Source organism: Gavia stellata, chromosome 1 (genome assembly GCF_030936135.1).
Source record: "Gavia stellata isolate bGavSte3 chromosome 1, bGavSte3.hap2, whole genome shotgun sequence".
In the NCBI taxonomy this organism is placed as follows: domain Eukaryota; kingdom Metazoa; phylum Chordata; class Aves; order Gaviiformes; family Gaviidae; genus Gavia; species Gavia stellata.
Window position 1 is genome coordinate 2,278,444 of NC_082594.1, and position 15,574 is coordinate 2,294,017.

Below are 15,574 nucleotides of genomic sequence, written 5' to 3' on the forward strand. Positions count from 1 at the left end.
GGTGGAGGGGGATGGCTGGATGGGTGGATGGAGATGGGTGGAGATGGCTGGAGATGGGTGGATGGATGGAGATGGCTGGAGGTGGGTGGAGATGGGTGGAGGTGGATGGATGGATGGAGATGGATGGGTGGAGGTGGATGGATGGATGGAGATGGATGGGTGGAGATGGATGGAGATGGGTGGGTGGAGATGGATGGAGATGGGTGGGTGGAGATGGATGGATGGAGATGGATGGGTGGAGACGGATGGAGATGGGTGGGTGGAGATGGATGGATGGGTGGATGGAGGTGGGTAGATAGAGATGTACATATGGATGGAGATGGGTGGATGGGGATGAATAAATGAACCGAGCTAGATGGATGGAGATGGATGGATGGATGGATGGATGGAAGGAAGGAAGGAAGGAAGGGAGGAAGGGAGTCTCTCCCCTGCTTTCCAGGGGAAAGCCGTGGGAGAAGGGGAAGGAACTCTGTACAGACCAAACCCCAGTGCTGCCCCACTGCATCCTCCCTTCGTGTGACGGCACCACCTTCTCCATCCTGAATTTAGGAGAAGTCCTTGCTGCAGGTCCGAACCCGTGGGAACTGCCCCACGGAGACCTGCCTGTGCCGGATGGGTGACGGAGCTCAGCAATGAAGTCACAGCAAGCGGAGACCTTGGCATGTCACCTCTCTGGTCCCTTCCATCACATTGAGATCAGCATCTGCGGGAAACCTCCCGCTTCGGAAATATCCCTGGGAAAGTCTCTAAATCCCATAACCCTTGCAAGGATGGACTAACGCTGCAGCAACGAGACCCGGGAAGCTTTGAACCTCCATCCCAGCTGAGTTTGGCAGGAGGGCACCAACGATGCACGTGCACGTCTCAGAGACACTGACCTGCTGCTTCCCCTGTGAGAGCAGATCGGAGATGGAGGCCACCTCCTCCAAGCCGAAGCTTCGGAGCCGTGCGATTTTGCACGGAAAAGCCCAGGCATGAGGCCCTGTGCACGCATGCAGGCAGGGTGCAGGCTGGCTGTCCAGAAATGCAGAGCAGCCCGTGCAACGCACACACAGTGATGGTGCAGCCCTGCACCATCCCTGTGCATCGCTGGGTGTGCGCACCAGGAACACCGATGTCTCTGTGCACCCCTGCACGCAGAGCACCCTGGATCTCTCCCTGCACCCGTTGCACATGCACCACAGCACCTGGGATCTCCCCCTGCAAGGATGCAGGTGCACAGTGGCACTACTGATCTCCCTGTGCACCCCTGTGCATGCATACAGCACCACGGCTCTCCCGATGCACCCCTGCACGTGCAAACTGGCACAACTGATCTCCTTAGGCACCCTTGCACCCTTGTGCACTCTTGCACGTGCACACCAGCACCAGAATCTCCCCGTGCAACTCTGCACGTGCACACCAGCATCAGAGATGTCTCTCTCTGGACTCCTGTATGTGCACCCCAGCACAAGGAATCCGCCTGTGCACCCCTGCACGTGCGCCCCATAACCAGGGACCTCCAACTGCACTCCTGCATGTGCACCCCTGCAACCAGGGACCTTCTGCATGTGCAGCCCTGCACCAAGGACCTCTCCGGGCACCCCTGCATGGGGCACTCCTGCAACCAAGGACGTCTTCGGGAACCCCTGCATGGGCACCCCTGCAACCAGGGACGTCTCCGGGCACCACTGCATGGACACCCCTGCACCAGGGACCTCCTCGTGCACCCCTGCATGTGAACCTCTGCAAGCAGGGGCCTCCTCGTGCACCCTGCATGTGAACCTCTGCAAGCAGGGACCTCCTGCACATGCAGCCCTGCACCAAGGACCTCTCCGTGCACCCTTGTACGCCCACCCCTGCACCAGGGACTTCTCCATACACCCATCCACGTGCACCCCTGCACATGCACCCCAGCACCTGCGCAGGGCCATGGGTCTCTCCGCGGGCTGGAAGCGGAGCTCACGCCGAGTCCATCCCAGCCTCCCACCCTTGCTGCAGCCCCGGCATCCTGCCAAGAGCCTGACCTTTGGGCCAGGCGGCCACGGGCCAAGGCCAGCCCCCAGCACCGAGCTCAGCCCAGCGCTAACCCTCTCGCTCCGGGGCCGGATCCTGCTCCACAGCCACCATCACAGGGCACCTCCCACCCATGGGGTGCTACCCTGGGGTGTTTGGGCTCAAAGGATGTGCATCCCAGCAGGTCCATCCCCTTTGTTGGGAGTTTGCTGCCTAATTAATTAAAGACTTTTAATTAAAGCAGGGGCAGGCATCAGGGACAAGGAGCAAGGTGGGTGGCTCTGGGTGACACTAGACATGTCCTCTGTGTCACCCAGGGGCGTTCAAAACCCTGGCAGCAGGGAAGGGGCAAAAATGGGCAGAGTTAAGGGGATTTTGGCAGTGGGGAAGGGAAGAGTAAAAAATGGGCAGAGTTAAGGGGATTTTGGCAGTGGGGAAGGGAAGAGTAAAAAACAGGCAGAGTTAAGGGGATTTGGGCTGGTTCACCCCCCTGGCCGTGTTGCTTGGCCCTGTGCCGGTGGTCCCAGCGCCGGTCCATGCCGCTGGCAGGTAGCATCATCTGTGGGTGCCCCCAATGCCGGCCAACTTCTCCTTGCTCCATCCCACCTCCAACATCCCTCTGAAGGGCAGCAGGGGCTCCCTGCATGCCTCAGTTTTCCCCCACCCCAGCGTTTTGCTGAGCACAGCGGAGCCAGGGGCGCAAAAACCGGGCAAACCATTGGCGCAGGCACTGGGAGAGGAAAGCCAAGATTTACCCGTCCCCATCCTCCCTCCGCAATGGCTTTAATTATAGAGTTCCAGTAACGCCAAAAAATGAGAAAACTCCCAGCTGTGTCCCAAAACCTGGTTTCTATGGAGATTTACGGAAAGAGAACGGAGGGATAAATAGGTCCAAAGATGCCAAACTTTGACCAAGGAATATATGGCCTGTGTATGGCTCTGGCCCTTGAGCTGTCCCCAAAGCGAGGATGAGCTTCTGGAGGATAAGCCACGCCGGGGCGAGCTCGGAGGGAGGGTGCTTGGAAGGGATGGGGGGGTTTTACGCAAGCGTCCCTGGGAACGTGACCCCGATGTTTCCCTCCAGGGTTCCCCCTCCATTCCCGATGACTTTTTCAGGGTGCGGCCGCCCCACTTGGGGAGCAGCAGGTGGGGAAGGCAGCAGCCGGGGCGCCGGGGGCCGCGTTCCCACGACTCCTCCGCTCCCGCGAGGTGCTATATTTAAATCAATATTTTCCTGTTTAATCCGACTGCTGCTAAGTCAACAAACAGAGCATGGCAGCGAACATACCTAATTTTCCATCCCGTGCTGGATTCAGCCACAGGGAAAAGAAAGATGCAAGGGGTTGCCAGCCTGGCATCCCACTCATACCTTCACTGAGCAGCAAATGGACCCCAAGTCCACTCCAAATGCACCCTAAATGCACCCCAAATGCACCCTTGCTCAGTGCCGGGGTGCTGCACACGTGTGTGTGCATGGGTGTGCACGCATGCGCTGCACATCCCAGCGGTTCATGGGATGCTGGAGGCAGAAAAAATTCTCTGTCTTGAGTTTTTTAGGGTTTTTTTTCTTGCTTTCTTGAAAGCATCCTTTCTTCCCGCGGCCCCCGTGCCATGCGCCGGAGCAGGACGTGCTGCTAACGGCTCCTGGGGAATTAAAAGCCTCGTGCCCAGCATCAGACACAGGGTGAAGGAGCTCTTCTGCACCCAGGACAGCTTGGCCAGCTCCAGCCCCACGGAGGATCTCTGGAAAGCGCCCAGGACAAACAGTCCTGCCACCGAGGGAGAACAGCACGTTACCTCTCCCAGCTGGGACACGCTGGGCGGTCAAACCCAGCAAACAGCCAGCATGGCAGCGCTCACCTCCATCAAAGCCACCCCCAAACCATGGGGGCTGGGAAAATATCTTGGGGGAATGACGCTGCAGGGATGCTGGACCCCAGGAGAATATTTTGGGGGACCATCGCCGCACACTTGCCAGACCCCGTTATTCATCCCTTCCCAGCATCGTCTGCTGGAGGTGGACAACAGGACAGAGGGACCATCACCATGACACGGATCGGATGCTCCAACGTCCCAAAATCCCCAAGCAGCGATGACCGCTTCCCCAAGCAGATGACCGACCTTGTGACGCCAGCTCTCCATTGAGTCAGGGAGAGGGAAAAAAAAATAAGTAAAATATAAAGCTTGTTTCTTCGTCGTTGGTCAGGGAGCACGTAAATCTCCGCTCCCAGCCAGCCGTCCCGGTGCCAAGTTATATCCGGTCCTCGATGCTCTTGCCTGTAATTAAAGCAACTCCCTTGCAGGGCTCGGTCCCCCTCTGCCCCCCCAGCCCCAGCTGGTGCCATCTGAAATAAAACATCCCAGCTCCGCTATATAATAAATCAAAAAGAGAAATAAAAATCCTGGTTTCAGTTATGTTATGGCTGCAGCTCAAAGAAATTCAAAGGCAGGAGAGAGATTTGAAGATACGGCTGCGGCGTTGCCCTTAAAAGGGAAAATTCGCACCCTCTTCGCTGAGGCCGGCGGGTTCAAGCAAGGTGAGGAGCAGCATCCCTGGGGTCCGGGCCCGTGGGGTGGCCCGTGTCCCCGAGGTGATGCTCAGCCAACCTGGGCTCCCAGCTGCCAGAGCCCAGTGATGGAGTTGGTAAAAATCCACCCAAAATGATCCCAAAGTGACCAAGGTGGGAGGTGTATCGGGGTGCGGGGTTAGCACGGGGTGGGCACCATCCTGGGGACACCACAGGGACCTGCCTGAATAAGAAATATCTCTTTCTAAATTATTAATATAAATCATATATTATATAAACTTAACACATTAATAATTTAGTAAGAGGTATTTCTTTACAAAGAAATGCCGCTGGGTGCACTGCCTCGCCTTGGGGACCTGCCAATGTCCCCAAGGTGCCACCAGCCACGGCCCCGGGAGGTTCCTCGTTACCCCACCTGATGCTTCAACAGCACTTTTCACCCTGAGACTGGAGAGGACAAGCACCTCGCTCTAAACTGGTATGTTGGGCAAAAATGCCGCAAAATTACCCAAAATTATTTCCAAGGATGTTTTATGCAGGAGCCAAGAGTTCTTGGCCACCAACGGCTGTTGTCCGGCAATGGGGACAACAGCTGGAGAAGGAACTGGATGGGGGGGTCAGAGCCCCCTGGGAGAATATCTTGGGGGAATGATGCTGAGGGGATGCCAGACCCCAGGAGAACATCTTGGGAGGATGATGCTGCAGAGATACTGGATCCCATGAGAATATCCTGGGGGGAGGATGTTGCAGGGATGCCGGATCCCAGGAGAATATCTTGGAGTAATGATGCTACGGGGTTGCTGGACCCCAAGATAATATCTTCAGGGAATAACGCTGTGGGGATGCTGGACGCCAAGAGAATAACTTGGAGGAACGATGCCGCAGGGATCTGGATTTTGGGAGCGTGCAAAGAAAAACACCCCTGCTCCACGCAGCTCTGCCCCGGCCAGCAAGGGTTACACAGCCGGGCTCAGCCCCAGGGACTTCACGCTTGGCTGCCGGCGGCTGTTGGAAGGGAACAGTCCAGCCCGTCCTCTTAAATCGGCATCGAAGCAGGGCAAGAGAGAGTCCTGCCAGCCCCATTCCCGCGAGCTCTCGGCTCATCCCCCGCGGGAACGGGTATTTCTGGGCTTCGCCCGGAGCTATTATAAGCCCCGTGGGTGCCGGCACTGCTGTGCTGCAGGAGGAGGTGGCGCTTCCAAGCGCTTGCCGGCACAAACACCCGGAGCGATGGGAACCCAAGTCCATCTTCAAACAACAGCCGAGGGGCCAGCAATGCCCAAAACCCACCCCAGGAAAGACCCCAAAGCACGTGGCTGTGCTTCGGGGCAAGCAAACCGCCTTTGCATCCACCAAGCAGCATTAGTTCTTCCGCAGACAGGATAAAACTTGACCCATCGATAAAATATTCAGTGCATGCACAAGAATATTTTCCCCCCTTTTTCCCATGCTGCCGGTATGGCAAAGCCCATGGTCCCGGGCAGAGGGATGGCGATTTTTTGGGGGGGAAAATGCCGATTTGCTCGATAAGGGGTATGACATGGGGAATCCCAAGCAAAAGGACCATTTAAACCCTCCCCCCACAAGGAAAACGCAATTTTTGTTTCAGCATTTTGGGGCCGGCCAAGAGCACACCCGTTTACCGGGACCTTATGTAGCATCGCTGGGAGATGCTAAATATAATCATAGCATATTTTATATATATATATATATAAAACCACCTTCCACCAAAATTTGGTGCTATTTAACCTGAAAACTGCTTCTTCCCACCCAAAAATCGCCTTTTTATTGAGGGGTTTGCTCCTACAAACAAGAGCTCATCCCCTTGGGACCGCTGGAAAGGCCTGGGAAAGCTCTTGGCTATCCAGCAGCGCATCCGCAGATGGGAATTTGTCCCCAACGACAGACACGTGAGGGACCCCCAAAGCCACCAATGCTTTGGAGAGGTCATGTACCTTGTGAAACAAAGGTGTTTTTAGGATGGATGGGCACTTACCACCTGCGGCTTGGTCCTGGGGCTGTGTTCATCAGGAGGCCGCGGGCACCGGGGCAGCCGGGGCGGTGGGGCAGCGGGCGGAGAGCGGGGTCCATCCCCGGGACCGGGGGACGCATCACCTGAGTTGAGGGCCAGCATGTACCGCTTGGTGACATCCTCCAGTGAGGGAGGTTGGAGGGTCAGGAAGGATTTGCCGGGTGAGCGGCTGGCAGCTGGCATGGGTAGGTGGCTGTGGTGGCCGGAGGGGACAAGCGGCTCGGGGACGGTGATGGGGACGAAGGTGGCGGGCTCGCTGGTGTGACGGACGTGCTTGGTGGCCGGGCGGCTCTTGGCGAGGATGGCAGGCGCTGGCGGTGGTTGGTTCTCCTGGTGAGCCGCGCGGTTGGAGCGCTTCTTGGAGCTGCGCCGGGCGATGCGAGGGGACAACACATCAGCCAACTTGGGGTCAAAGCCATAGCCGCGGCTGGTGCCCGGTGCTGCTGGTTGTGCCGAGAGGATGGGCTCACTGCTGGACGGTGGGATACTGGGCTCCAGCTCGTTGATGGCCTCACTGGGACCTTCGAAGGCACCGGCCGGCAGCTCACCGCGGCGGCTGGGGTCACTCAACGACTTCTTCTTGATGGTCTTGCCGTTGCCCTTCTCATCGATGAGCTTAGCCATGGCGCCGGGCTGGCTGACGATGGTTCGGATGAGGCTGCTGTAGTCCCGTGGCCCATCGCTGCCGAGCGACAGGTCACTGCCTGCGCTGCCTGCGCTGCCTGCAATGGTGGCAGGTTGGGGGATGCCTGCCTTGGCGCTCAGTGAGCCCAGGAGGTTGCTGTCGACGGAGAAATTCTTTGCCTCCTCCGCCACCGAGCATCTTCGGTGGGGCATGGGGTCGCTCAGGGAGCGGTAGGGCTCAGTGCCACCCTCGCTGCCACCCTCCATCCCATTGGCACCCGCCGAAGGGAACTTACGTCGACGCCGCAAGCTGCCGGGGGTGGTCGGCGTCTCGGATTTGCCAGCTGGAAGGTCTTCAACCGCCGCTGCTGGGTGAACAGGCAGCGGCGTTTCGGTGTCACCGGCTGCCAGCCCGGCGTTGGGCAGCGTCCAGGCATCCACAGCTTCATGCAGGTCTTGGAAGGGCATCCCCGCGGGCTCCGGCTCCGTGACGATGCCCTCGTCCGTCACGCTTGACTCGTGACCCGACAGCTCCTCCACGGATTTCCTGCGAGCGAGGTTCTCCTCCGACTCCGTTTCCTTCAAACACCGCGTGCTCTCCGCCCGTTCCTGAAGGGTCGTGTCCGTCATCCCTGTCGGTGCCACCACCTCAGTGCCCTCCACACCTCCACTGTCCTTCTGCTCGGCCATGAAGCCGTAGTCCTGCTGGGAACCCATCCTGCTGATCTTCTCAAAGACCTGCCTTGCCTCCTGGATGTACTGGTCCTGGATGACCATGGGGAGAGCATCCTCGTCCCCCCGCTGTCCCCCATCCGAAGCCACCCGGTCCTGGCTGTCGGTGGTGGCCAGGAGGAGCTCGGAGGAGCTCTGCTTCATGGTACTCTGTAGGAAAAGCCGCCGTGTCCCCGATTTTTCGGAGCAGGTGAAGGACTTGGCGCGACGCAAAGTGGCCGTCAGGTCCTTGAGCGTTGGCCGCTCGCCCGGTGCCCAGCGGCTGGGGGGCTGGGCGGTGCCGCGGCTGCCCTGGGAGGGGTTGGCGATGCTGGAGCAGCCGTCGGAGCCCGCGTCAAGGCCTGTCCTCACCCCTTTCTTCTTCACCTTCAGCTCCGAGAGGTCTGATTTGAGGAAGCTGAGGAGCGTCAGGGTCTCGGTGGCGATGTCGGGGTTGGACAAGGACTTGCGGTGCTTGGCCCGCTCCCCTTCCAGCCCTGGCTGGTGTACGCTCTCGCTCCCAAAGTCCGGTTTCACCTTGGCCGTGCCCTGCGGCAGCTTGGGACGGACGCGGACCACCGGCTGTCCCCATGCCAGGCCATCGCTCGTCCCGAAACTGGGTGATCGATAGATGCCGTAACCCGCCTGGAGAGTCCGTCCTTGGTTGGGCCAACAGATCCCAAACTGTTCCTCTTCCTTCAGCGTCTCCGTGCTGGAATAACGACTGCTGCTGCGTGACCCGCCGGGGCTGGCGAAGGGCAGGATGTTCACCTTGGACACACGGGCCACCACGGGCAACGGATGACGGGCGACCACCCTCCCGCAGCCTTCGGCCTCAGCATCGCCGCCGTCCGCCGGGCTCTCCCAACCACCGCTCTCCTTCTTCTTCTTCCGGGCGGCGCGGTGACGGTGGGCACCGGTTTGCCCTTCGCCTTCGCTGCCCGATGAAGCGCGGGGAGAACGGGATGCCGCTGCTTCATCCTCCCCGTTGGAGCGGGGTGACGGGGAGGAGGAGGGTGGTTGCGGTCGAGTCGAGTTATGCCAGGAATGCGGGCCGGGCTCCGGCGGAGCTCCGCGGGGAGAACGGAGAGCCGGGTGCGGGACGCGGCTGCGGGGTGGCGGCGGCGGGGGAGCTCCCCGACCGCTCCCGCTCCCCGCGCCGCTCCCGTTCCCCATCCCGCCCCCGGTCCCGTTCCCGGTCCCGTTCCCGCTTCCCCCGGGAGGTTGCCGGCAGCTTTCCCCGAAGAGTTTCCGCATCGCCGGGACGCTGGGCCAACGCGGCGGCTCCGCGTTCAACCCCGGGCCCGGCGGCGACGACGACGGCGGCGGTGGCGGCGGTGGAGCCGGGGACGGTGGCTGAGCCCCGGCATGAACCGGGCCCGTTGGCTCCGGCTCGGTAAAACGAAGCGAAAGCTGCCGTACCGAGGGGGCCAGGCTGCCAAAAGCCCGGCCCGGTTGTTGCTCCGCGATCGACGCCGAAACTTTCCTACCCGGGAAGAAGAAGGAGGAGGAGGAGGAGGAGGAGGAGGAAGGCGGGGAGGAGGCGGGCAGGAGCCACCGACCCGCCGCTACCCCCCGACCGCTGCCCCCCTCCGCCATTGTCTGCCCCCCCCCGCCGCCTCCGCCGCCTCCGCCCGCCCCCCGGCCCCGCCGCCGCGCCCCGGCCCCGGCCCCGCCGCAGGCACCGCCCGGCCCCGCTCCTCCTCCGGGCTGCCAGCGGGCTTCATCCCTCCCGCTTTGTTTTCTCTCTCCCTTTTTTTTTTTTGGCTTTTCCTCCTCCCTCACCCCCTGCTTTTTTATTTGTTGCATTCAAATAAACTTTCCTCCCCGGAGGCGTGGTTTCCTCCCGCGGAGGGGGATGGTTGGAGCTTTTCCCCCTTTTTTTTTTCCTTTTTTTATTTCATTTTTCATTTGCGGGGGTTGTGGGGGGGGAGAGGAAGGCGGCCGCAGAGCTCCCAGGCCAAGCAGGAGCACCCCGCATCCCCTCCGCATCCTTCACCCCCCCATCTTCCCCCCTCCATCTTTCATCCCCTTCCCTCCATCTCCTTTTCTTTTTTTAGGGGAAAACAGGATAAGTAAGCAAAAATTCGGGGGCCAGCAAAAGATCCTTTGCTGTGGATTCCTCCGGCCCCTGCTTTGCAACTCATCGCGGGGAAGGCAGAACACCTTGTTCCCGACTTACACAGCTCCAGCAACGCACCGCCCCGCGAACAGACTTTCTCGTGGTTTTTTAGCATCGCTTGTCAGCGCTTGCTATTTGCGGCTCGTAACCCCCTTTCCCCCAAGACAACGGATTTATCGCTTGGGGATGTGAAAAATGAAGGTGGCTGGAGGGTGGTTGATGGGTGAAGTGGGGCCTTGGCAGCGTGGATGGGGCTGGAGAGGTGTCCTGGCCACGTAAAGGACATTGCCATCGCTGTCCCAGGAGCACAAAAATCCCTGGTGGTGATTAAAAAAAAAATAACACCCCCTGTAAACGCATTTTTCAGCACCCCAAAAGTGCCTCCGGCGATGCTGGGAGATGCACCGCCCCGGCAGGTATTCCTTCCCTGTCTCTCCCTTCCCTCCCTCCGCCCTCCTCCCCTGGTTCCCTCAGGGCTGGGTGTCTCCCGGCCCTAAGGACGATGTCCCCATGATGTCCCTACGGTCACCTGGCCTTCAGGATGGGATTTTGAGAAGAGCCACACGCTTCATCGCCTCTTGGTGCTGTAGGAGCTGGTCCTCAGGCTGCTGGTGTTGAGCATCTCGCAAGCGAAGGAGATGTTTGGTAGCACCCACCTCATCTCTAAGGCGCCCCGTTGTGCCCATCACCCTGGCTTCTAGGCCTGGTGGTACCAAGGGAACTGCTGACAGGACTCCAAGGCTGGGCAGGACGTGGTCAGACCCAAAGTACAAAAATTAGTGAGCTCCATGTGCCTCCTACCCTTAAAAACATCCAAAATTTGTGATTCCACCACCAGGGACCTTATCGGGGTGTCCTGGGGCTGCTGGATGTCACCACCCGAGCCCACGCTGTCCCTCCAGCCACCACCAGCCTTTTTGGGACCTGCTTATTTTTTTCCCCTCAAAGCTGTATTGCGGTTAAATTTTGGCAGTCCATCTCGTCCCATGGGTGCTATCCAAGCACGGGGTGGTGGGACGGAGCCGGGCTCCTCCATGCCTCCCTGGAGCCGGGTGGGCACCCACAGACCCAGCTGAATTTCTCCAAATCTGAATATTTTGCGCCCTCTCCTGGGTCCGGATGGTGTGACCTGCCGTGTCCCACCCTGTCACCCTTCCTTTTGTCTGGGAAGAGTTGGGGATACCAGGCTGGGGTTGTCCCACCGGCCACCACTCTTGCAGCCTCCGGCATTTTGTCCTGCCTTTGCGGGACCCCAAAAATACATCGGAGGAGATTTTGGCATGGATGAGCCCCGGCCAAGGGAAACCCGGGGGCTGGTTCTGCCTCCTCCATCACTTTCTGTGCTCCAACCCAAAGCTGTTGGCACCATGCGTGGTCCACCCCACCAGGACATGGCCACCGTTCCTGCAAAACCAGGCAGCTTGAGCTAACGCGTCGCAGGATCCCTCTCCATTCTAGCCCACCGTGATGCCGAGATCTTTGAGCATCACCCAAGAGCTGACAACCACCCTGGGCACCCTCCTCATCCTCGCGACAGCAAGAACCCACGTTGGGACCGCCAGCCCTGGATGCTGGTGAGGTCCTTGGGTGGCCGGGTACCCGAGGAAGAAGCCGTGCGCTTGTGGGGAGCAAGGCGGGGTGAAGTCGCACGCTTGGCCGGGTGCAGGAGGGACGCTCATCTCCAGAGATTTGAAGCAAATTACTTAAATCAACTTAGACGTGATTATTAGACACAGACAACCTGTGAGAAATGCAGTGAAACAGTTATCCCTATATATATATATGTATACTATATATACATACATACACTGTATAGATACATATAGTCTATTCAGGGCAGAGAATATCTGTGCCATGTAGCCTGGGCTGGGCTACAAACCTTCCCCTGCTTGGATTTATTACATGTACATATATATAGTGGGTATGTATGTGCGTACATACCCATCTGAAAAAGGGGGGGAAGGTTTATTCTATACATCCTATACGTTAAAGAAGACTCGCAGAGCGATTAGTGGTACATCCACCCCGCGCCGTGTAAGCAAATCCCTCCTTGCCGGGAGGAAGCAGCATCGCGCCGGAGGCTGCGGGGAGCAAAGCTCAAGCCCCAACCCAGTGTGGGGGTGGTGGAGAGGCCAAGCCAATGCTGGGACGTGCGGTGACATGGCTGAGGACACCGAGTAGCTCGGTGGCATGGGTTTCCTGACTCCTGGCATTGTGTCCCAGTGTGCCGGCTCTGATTTTGGTGGATCCTCGTTAGGAGGTGACAGAAGGACGCCGAGGATGCTGCGATGGGCCAGATTTGGGGTGCTGGGCTAAGCAGGGAGCTGGACTCAGATGATGCTGAAGGTCCCCAGGCAGGTGACAACACTACCGGCTTGTGTCTAACCCAGCCCATGATCATCACTTGGGTGGGAAATCCAGCATGGGCATCCCAGTTGCCCTTATGTCCCCCTTCCCAGCTCCCAGTCTGGCTAGGGGTGCTCTCCGACAATTTTGCAGCACCAGCGGTACCAGTGGGCCCATGTCTCTGACTGGTCTAGACCCATTCTGGGGACTGGGGGATAGGGATGTCCCAGTATTACTCCAAAAAATGTCCATGACACTGATCTTGAGCTGGAGAAACGCACGACCCCGTGCTCCCCAGAGAGGTACAAGCTGAGCCAAACCCTCGCCAGCCTTCGCATGGCCCCATCAGGGAAGCTTTAAACGAGAAGGGGGAGAAGTTGCCCCCCAGCAGCTTGCCCTGAGCCAGGGACCGGGTCCTCCACAGTCCCACTGTGTTCTCCATGGTCCCACCAGTGATTTTTATTGCATTGGTGGCTTGGCCATGGCGCTAAGCTGCTCAAACCGAGCAACCGAGCCAGATAGGGGACACCGGATCTGTGCCGTGATGGGGTTAATACTGTGCCGCTGCAGGCTGGAGATGGGATGACAGTGTTGAAAGCTTGGGAGATGCCATCCTCCTGTCCTCCAGCACATCCCCGCTGAAGCCATCCCTGCTCCGTGGAGCTTCAAGCCAAAATTTCTCCATGCCTGGTCCTGGTGATACCGAGGTGGCCCTCATCCTCACTTAGGACCCGTAGGTAACACAATGGTCGTGCCGCCACTTGGAGCTCATCTTGTCGAGGAGGTAACGGGTGCTCTCACGAAACTTGCGTTGGGTGAAGTAGAAGAGAATGGGGTCGAGGACGCTGTTCATGCTGGCGAAGGGACGCGTGCACTTGTAGGCGATGGCGAACGCCTGCAGAGCCGGGCAGGGCAGGCCGGGCGAGGAACGGACTATCAGGTAGATGGTCTTGGTGAGGTGGAAGGGGAAGAAGCTGATGGAGAAGACGATGACCACGATGATGATCATACGCACGGCTTTGTCCTTCCTCTTGTGCACTGCCAAGCCGATCAGCTCATCCTTCTGGCACAGGATGCGGGCCATGCTGCAGTAGCAGGCGAGGATGGCCACGAAGGGCAGCAGGAAGCCGGTGACGGTGAGGGTGATGCCGTAGGGGAAGTAGGCAGCGGAGCGATCCGGTGGGCTCAGGTCGTAGCAGACGGTGCGGTTCCTTTGGGTGCCGGTGGAAGCGAAGACGAAAGTGGGCAAGCACTGGGCAATGACGATGAACCACACCGCGGCACACACCAGCCACGTCAGCTTCTTCCCCTTCTTCTTGTGCCATGAGGCCAAAGGGTGGCAGATGCCCAGGTACCGCTGGACGCTGATGCAGGTGAGGAAGAGGATGCTGCCGTGTAGGTTGGTGTAGAACTGGAAGCGGACAAATTTGCAAGTGAAGTCCCCAAAAGGCCAATAATCCTTCTGGGTGTAGTTGTAGATGAGAAGCGGAAGGGAGCAGACGTAGAGCAGGTCGGCTGTGGCCAGGTTCAGCATGTAGATCATGGTGCGGCTGAGCGCCTTACGGGCCACCCAGATCTGCCCGATGACCACGGCGTTCAAGGGCAACCCCACCATGAACACCACCGAGTAGACCAGGGGCAGCAGGACCTGCTTGAACTCCTCGTGGAAGGTGCACGAGTTCCTCCCAGCCCCTATGGGGTCTGTCAAGTTGGCCATGGTGGTGGTCCCCCCCGCTGATGTTCTCTCTGCTGGTGTGGCCCCTCAGCAGCGCCTGCGAATGACAAAGGGGATGGTTGGTGACTTGGCCACGTGGTGTCACATCCACCCTAGCAAGATGAACCTGGACCAGTGTGTGCGACCCCATAGCTCCATCCTTCTGGGTGGGGGCAACCCCCAGTATCCATACAGGCTGGGGGATGAAGGGATGGAGAGCAGCCCTGCGGAGAAGGACTCGGGGGTATTGGTGGATGAAAAGCAGGACATGAGCTGGCAATGTGCACTGGCAGCCCAGAAAGCCAACCGTCTCCTGGGCTGCATCCAGAGCAGCGTGGCCAGCAGGTCGAGGGAGGGGATTCTGCCCCTCTGCTCCGCTCTGGTGAGACCCCACCTGCAGCACTGCGTCCAGCTCTGGGGTCCTCAGCACAGGGAAGACGTGGACCTGTGGGAGTGGGTCCAGAGGAGGGTCACGAAGATGATCAGAGGGCTGGAACACCTCTGCTGTGAGGACAGGCTGAGAGGGTTGGGGTTGTTCAGCCTGGAGAAGAGAAGGCTCCGGGGAGACCTTCTTGTGGCCTTTCAGTAGTTAAAGGGGGCTTACAAGAAAGATGGGGACAGACTTTTTAGTAGGGTCTGCAGCGATAGGAGAAGGGGTAATGGTTTTAAACCAAAAGAAGGTACATTCAGACTAGATACAAGGAAGAAATTTTTTAGGATGAGGGTGGTGAGACATGGCCCAGGTTGCCCAGAGAGGTGGTGGATGCCCCATCCCTGGAAACATTCCAGGTCAGGTTGGACGGGGCTCTGAGCAACCTGATCTAGTCAGAGATGTCCCTGCTCATGGCAGGGGGTTGGACTAGAAGATCTTTGAAGGTCCCTTCCAACTCAAACGATTCAATGATTCTGTGATTCTAAAGCACGATGATGGATTTAGGGGTCCGTCAGGAAGGTGAAGGTGGAGAGAGCAGGACCGCGCAGTGCAGTGGCACATGGGACAGCGTGGTGGCCATGATCACCACCATCTCAGCTCATCTTTCCTTGGCGCTTGCACCCCACAGAAAGGTCTGCACAATGCCAAACCGCCCTCATCCCAGTGCCAGAGAGGAAATTGCGGCACGGCGTGCCGTTAGCCACCAGCACGGCTTCCTGCTCCTCTGCAGGGGGTGCCAAAACCCTACGGCCAGTCACCCGAGCGGGCTGCGTCCCCTGAGTTTCGGGAGATGACACCTGCACCGAGGCCAGCACAACCCACAGATGTTTCGTGGTTACTTTCACCCGGGAATCGGGACGGGTGACGTTCTGGTCCCAGAGGTTTTTGGTTTCGTGCGCTAAGAGAGCCCATCCACGTGGCCTCTGGGCTGCTCTGAGCTGGAGAAGAGGCCACCTGCTTTTCTTAGAGGCTGAGACTAATGTGAATTACGTGGTCCCACAGCACGAAGAGACCCTCCCTGACCCCAGCCATGTCACTTGGCCGAATCCCTCGCCATGCCACCCACGGG

At 58.9% G+C, this 15,574-nt stretch overlaps 2 protein-coding genes across 2 annotated transcripts in view; both read right to left on the reverse strand.

Moving 5' to 3' along the window:
* ARHGEF17 (Rho guanine nucleotide exchange factor 17) overlaps window positions 1-9,489 on the reverse strand; it is a 37,723-nt gene extending 28,234 nt beyond the window's left edge. The window contains exon 1 of the mRNA XM_059815189.1: window positions 6,520-9,489. Coding sequence (XP_059671172.1) covers window positions 6,520-9,489 — 2,970 coding nt within the window. The remainder of the gene's footprint in view (window positions 1-6,519) is intronic.
* A 3,499-nt stretch (window positions 9,490-12,988) lies between these two features.
* Window positions 12,989-14,111, reverse strand: P2RY6 (pyrimidinergic receptor P2Y6). Its single transcript, XM_009816803.2, has one exon. The coding sequence runs from the start codon at window positions 14,073-14,075 to the stop codon at window positions 13,083-13,085; it is 993 nt and encodes a 330-aa protein (XP_009815105.1). The 5' UTR covers window positions 14,076-14,111; the 3' UTR covers window positions 12,989-13,082.
* Window positions 14,112-15,574: the final 1,463 nt, after the last annotated feature.